We start from the raw sequence: 6000 nt of genomic DNA on the forward strand, positions 1-6000 counted from the left end.
ACTGCTTGCCCTTTTCTGAAAGCTGTCTCAGACCAGCTGTGGTTAGCTATTACCTAACCATAATGAAAGTTGTTAAAATGGACACACAAAACCAATCTAAGTTATTAATTCTAAACTCCATACATCAACTCAGCAATCACTAAATAATGAGCAAACTGTTATATTGTTCAGAATTCTTCACAAACAAAACAAATAGTGGAAGGAAGAAGATAGAAGTTGATACTGAAATTATGGCATCCCCAGTAATCAAGCTTTAGTCCTTTAATCAAGATGAAAATAGATCAAATGTTATAAATATATGGGATGTAAGCAGTAACCACCAATACTCCTTTAAGAATTACAAGAATTATATCTTGCTTGAATGATTGGAAAATGTATATCAGCTACATGTGTTAGCTTACAGTACTAAATTTTACAATATTGAACATGTATTAATGTGAAGTGAACATGCAGCAGGTTTGATTAAAGTCTAAAATTGCTACAAATTATAGAATTTTTGCTGTTTCCACTGCCGCTTCAGAAATCTTGCATAACGTGGGTGACCTCCAGATTGTGGAGTTCCCAGCATTGTCATTGCTGAGAATTCTGGAAGAACACATTTAAAGGACACTAAAGTTGGAGAAGGCTGCTAAATATTTTCTTCATACATTTCAGAGCTAAGCTATGATATCAAAGGAAGTATGAACTTTGATAAATATTTTGGAGGGCTCAATGATAACAAAAAATATTATTTGTAGGAATTATATTTTGCATTCATAAGCCCACTGACTTGGGAGAGGAAATTGATTTACATCTGAGTAAATATTCTTAGAAGTCCATCACCAATAATCAACAGATTATTTTCTATTAGTTGCTGAATTGCCCACTCTTCTGTAAATCATTTTACTTTTGCTATGCTGAAATGGTTCACCAGAGGCACAGAGGCACCTTTCAGGTAGAGAACATTAATGTTTTTCCCATTACTCCACATTTTCCACACTTAGGCCATTTAATTACACATCTTGTAATTAAATGGAAGGTGAACCAGAAACCCGTAGTTCTTTATTATAGTTCACTGCTAAAGTTGAAATTCATACCATCATACTTTTCAGTGTACTGAAATATGTACTAAAATGATCCACCCATATCTTTTTTATTGATGAGTGATTTTTGAAAAATGTCAACATTTTACATCTAACTTTCCTAGGGGGTTATGAATAGAAATCATATCGTACTTGTCACTTGTAGTAAAGTAGACACATTTTTATTATGTTATGAATTATTTGTATGTCTACAATTAACTTTTGAAATGTGTTTACTGCACTTATTCCTGATAACTAACAGTCATGATAGTCAAGAGCAATTAAAACTAGCAAAAGAAAAATCTGTATTGAAGTGCCAAACCTTTTGACCCTGAAACTCTGTTAGTCTCTAGTGGTATTTTTGGTGAGATGAGAAACCTACTTATCTGTATTCATTTTTATTTAGGTGAACTATGTTCAGATCAGATCAACTTCATTGCAGTCATAGACTGTTGTAAAAAAAAACCAAACACATGTAATATAAAAAAAAGTAGTAAAGTACCTGTAAGATCATGACACATACTATAAAGCATAAGCACTTACTCAGGTATTAATTCCATTGTAAAAAACTAAAAGCACATGTAATATAACAGAAAAAGTAGCAAAGTAACAAGGGTCATCATATATGCTGCAAAGCACAAGTATCAGGTGTTAATTTGTCATAATTTGCAAATCGTAAAACAAAACTTTGCCACATTTAGGGCAAAGCTAGACGGGTTCTTATCTGAGAGTAGCTGTTGTGAATAAAGTAAGTCTGAGCAACTAGGAAGTCAGGGTTTAAGCCAGATACAAATACAAGTTAACAGTAAATGGAGACATGGCACCACCTGGTCATGATCTGTTCACTTTCAGAATTTTTTTGAACTTCCTTCTTGTGACTGATGTCATAAGGACAAGGACATTAAAATGGGTAAGGTTAATGCCTATAATGGTATGTGGGAATGACCTTGGGAGACAGGAGGGAGAGCTACAGACTGAACAACCAGTATGTAAAAGATACCTCAGCCCACAGAAGGAGGGAGGACGTGAGAAACATTTCAGATGTTTCAAAACTAGAAGGAACCCTCCCTAGTTTTACAGACAGTAAAAGGAGGGGAGAAATACTTTCAATCTTGCAAGATTCTGTTCATGCAACCTTATCGTAAATATAGAGCTAGTACTCCTGGTCGTGCTTCTTGTCTGGACTACCTTGCAGGACTAACAATGCCCTTCTGAATTTAGGACTTGTAAGATGATTCAGAACAAAATTAGCAAGCATGTTTTAAAATGGCATGGTTAGATTTATGAAATTTAAAAACTTTATTGCAGTTATTAACCAGCACAAGTTAGATTTATAAAAAAAAAATATTTTTAAGGAAGAATCCTTATAGAATCAGACCAAAAGTCTTTCCCGTCCAGAGTATTGTTCCTATATAGTGCCCTATTAGATGTCAGTGGGAAGTCGTCTGCCTTTGACCATACAGTTAGAAAATTATTCTTATGGTTTGTGATTGATTGGCCAATAGCCACCAAGCCAATAAAATAAGTTGTTGTTAATGTTGTTAGTTATTGATAGCTTTATTTTCCATGCACTGACCTAATCCTGCTTTAAAAGTAGCAGAGTTGATGACCATCACAGTACTGTATAGAAATGAATTTCATAGGTAATGTAATGTCCAGAATTAAGAAGTATTTCCTTTCATCGGCAGTGAATGAACAAAGAATGATACTTAACCATTATTGCAGATGCTAATTTTGGGATTTCATCTGAAGTACACACAAAAAGTTTATTTCATTTGTGTAATAAAATATCTTGTAGCATATTTTACATAAAAATACTTTGAAAATTTACAGTATTTGGAAGTATACAGACTGTATTGCTGCCATTATCACATTATCCAATTATCCTTAACAATTATTATAAAACTATTGTAAAAGGTTTTTTTCTAACTTTCCAGTCTAGCCTACAATCTTGGATTCTATGAAGGTCTTCTGTCCTAATACTAGCCAGGCCTAACTGTGCTAAAATTCCAGGCCCAGACAATTGGTCAGGTGCCGTAGCTTGTTAAGTTGGTCCCATCGAACTGAGGAGAAATGTGGGCTGTAGCTGATACAGGCAATTTTCTGGATGTCAGCTTCAATGATTTCTGACACATACAGAACTTTACACTGTAGGGTTGTTCAAATCAGTAGATTTTGAGCCTAAATTTTATTTTAATTCAATATTCTCATGCCTGCATTAAAACAAGGAGACAATTCACATCACTCTTGTAGGTCACTGTTGTCAGTGATAAATCAAATACTATAGCCATACATTTCATACAATCAGATGAATTAATTTTATGCTGTATTGAATTTTATTCATTGGAAAATTCACCTCTTCAGTACAAAACTTATAAAAATGCAAGTAACACTTTTTCAACGTGCAACTACATTGTAACCAAGTTTGAACATGCTTGATTACTAGAGAAGACTTTCTAAAGAATAGACAGGACAAGATGAAAGGCATCTTTCATGGATAAGCTTTAATCACTAGCCTCTTCTCCTTTGAAGAGCACGTGACATGAAAAATGTCATCCAAGGCAGATCTAAATAAACTGAAACCTTCACATGGAATGAGATGCTTCCTGAATGGACTCTCAGGAACACACATATATACTCAAAGAGAAGATGAGGGATCTCCAAATAAATGTTTCCAGGGTAACTAGAGTATTGCAAAATAGATATAACTAGATGTTCATATTTCAAAGCCCCACACATTTCAGTGGAATAATGGAATGCACACATCCTTGAGCTGAGCTCAGTTCTAGCCATTGCACAGACTTATCCATGTTCTTTTGTTGGCAACAATACTGAAGTGGTTTGCCATTGCATACTTCCAAGATATCTTGTCTTCCCAATTTCCCAGCCTAGTCTTCAGCCTGGCATTTCCTGGTGGTCTCTTATCTAAGCACTGAGCAGGTCTGACCTGCTTAGCGTTTCTGACATAAGCAAAGGTCAACTGAGTGATATTATCTGTTGTGACATTTTCTAGAGAGTATGATTAAGGAGTATTTATACAAATCTAAGCTGGAGTTGGTCTTAATACATCAACATTAGAATTGTTGAACTAATCTGAAACAATGACACACACACACACACAAATGCATACAAAGGGAGAGTTTGCTGCCTATATAAAGTATTTGAGATATTATAACATTTACATGTTTAGGGATCAGGAATATCCTGTCTCTCAGTCTTTCTCTATAGTTACTCTATTTCCAGAGAAGCATAGATAAAACTTTCCTGCAAAAGCCAGCTGATTTTACACCAAGGAAATTACTAGGAAGGAATCCTTCAACGCGATTGTTATCTATCTAATGTGTTGCTTTCTCTGAGTTAGGAGGAATCCGACCTGGCTCCTTATGCAAAACGAATGGCAGGGAAAATCTTTGTCATGCAAACGGAGAGCCTGGATTTGCCCTGTTCTAGGTTTTCAACGATACCTGACCTCTCCAAGCTCTCTTCCAAATCTCTTTCGCCGTGTTTGACAGGTTGCCAATTTATCACTTAGGAATGTTAAGGCTTCAGGAAAAGATTTAAAAATCCGAAAGTGCTGGAGGACCATTTCGTAGAGAAGATCGATAAAAGGCACCCATTACGTGCATCGCACCCCTCCTCCCCAAAACACCTGCTCTACAGTCACCGCGCCGACCCCGTCCTCCGCCCGAAGGGGGTTAAACCCCTCTGCGTTTCCCGTCACTTACCGATCTTGGCTAAGGAAGCCAGGAGGATCCAGAGGGTGATCTCGAAGGGGATTTGCACGTGCGGGTAATCCAAGGTAAAGACATGAAGCCTGGTCTCCTCGAAAGGGGTCCCCGTCGGCGCCTGCAAGGTGCCTGCTCTGGGACTGGGACGGATGGCTGGCATGGCAGCCGGATCGCTCAGCTCTTTTTCCGAGGCGGCGGCCACGACCACAGACTGCACAAAGCCGGCGATCAGGAGCAGCCAGGGACCGATCCCGGGAATTCCCGGGCAAACCCGAGTCGCGCCCATTGAGCGGCTACGGTGCCGGCACTCTCCGTTCAGCTGGAAGGGGAAGCGACGCCGGCGGCAGACCGGTTCGCTGCTAGCATGATGGTGGTCCTGCCCCCGCCGCCTGCAGGGGGAGACCGAAGTCACGCGGGGGGGAGAGGGAAGGCAGTCCGGCCAAGAACGCCCTCTGCCCCTCCTTCCCTGCCGGGTTTCATCTCCTCCTGCCCGGCCTGTGGGGGTCACCTCCGAGCTCCTGCGAGGCTCGCCTTTCGTTCCCCCCGCCCCGCCCTTCTTCTACAGGTCTACCTCACGAGCCGCTTCTTCCTCACTTACGCACCTGCAGGCGAGAGGAAGGAGGACAGTACCAGGCCGGGCTGGCAATTAGCGCCCGTGACTGCCAGCTTTTGGCAGCCCAAAAGAGAGAGTTTCCCACGCAGGTAACACGCCGCGTCTTCCTCCAACCGGGAACGCCTCGGGTTCTCCGAAGGTCACCCACATGGAGATACGCTTTACAGCCCGCCCAGCCGTCTCAGACCGGCTCTTCCCAGCGCGCGCCGCCCAGCGCGGGGAAGAGACGGCTCTCGCCCTCCGCGCCTTCAGCGCCCGCTTGAGAGAGGGGAACGCCAACCACCGGCGCGCGCTTTTCAGCGGCGCGGAGACCTGCGCGAGGGCGGTCAAGCCGGCCTGAGATTTTCCTGAGCTTTCGGAAACTTCCCTGTCAGCTGGCACCAGTCCTCCGCCCAAGGACAGCCGCTGAATCTGATACTGGTGGCGTTTAGGCGAGGAGAATACAGTGGAGGGAAAAGCCAGGAGGATCTCCTTAAGGAATCGGGCAACATGGAAATGAATCTGCTATGAATATAAACTTCAAAAGAGTTCGAACCCCTTGTGAGGAAAGTGTCATTAAACTTCCTGGAGGTTTACCCATTATCGTATAATATCCCTG

General features: G+C 41.1%; 1 protein-coding gene across 1 annotated transcript in view; it reads right to left on the minus strand.

Annotated features, from left to right (window-relative positions):
* Positions 1-5574, minus strand: part of SLC9A2 (solute carrier family 9 member A2) — a 35915-nt gene extending 30341 nt beyond the window's left edge. The window contains exons 1-2 of the mRNA XM_088136583.1: positions 5392-5574; positions 4787-5178 (exon numbers count right to left, since the gene is read on the minus strand). Coding sequence (XP_087992709.1) covers positions 4787-5075 — 289 coding nt within the window. The 5' untranslated portion in view covers positions 5076-5178; positions 5392-5574. The remainder of the gene's footprint in view (positions 1-4786; positions 5179-5391) is intronic.
* Positions 5575-6000: the final 426 nt, after the last annotated feature.

The sequence above is a fragment of the Python bivittatus genome, unplaced genomic scaffold (genome assembly GCF_059951505.1).
Source record: "Python bivittatus isolate LINGU-HERP-01145 unplaced genomic scaffold, Pbiv_v1 ctg000060_np1212, whole genome shotgun sequence".
NCBI classification, from domain to species: Eukaryota; Metazoa; Chordata; class Lepidosauria; order Squamata; family Pythonidae; genus Python; species Python bivittatus.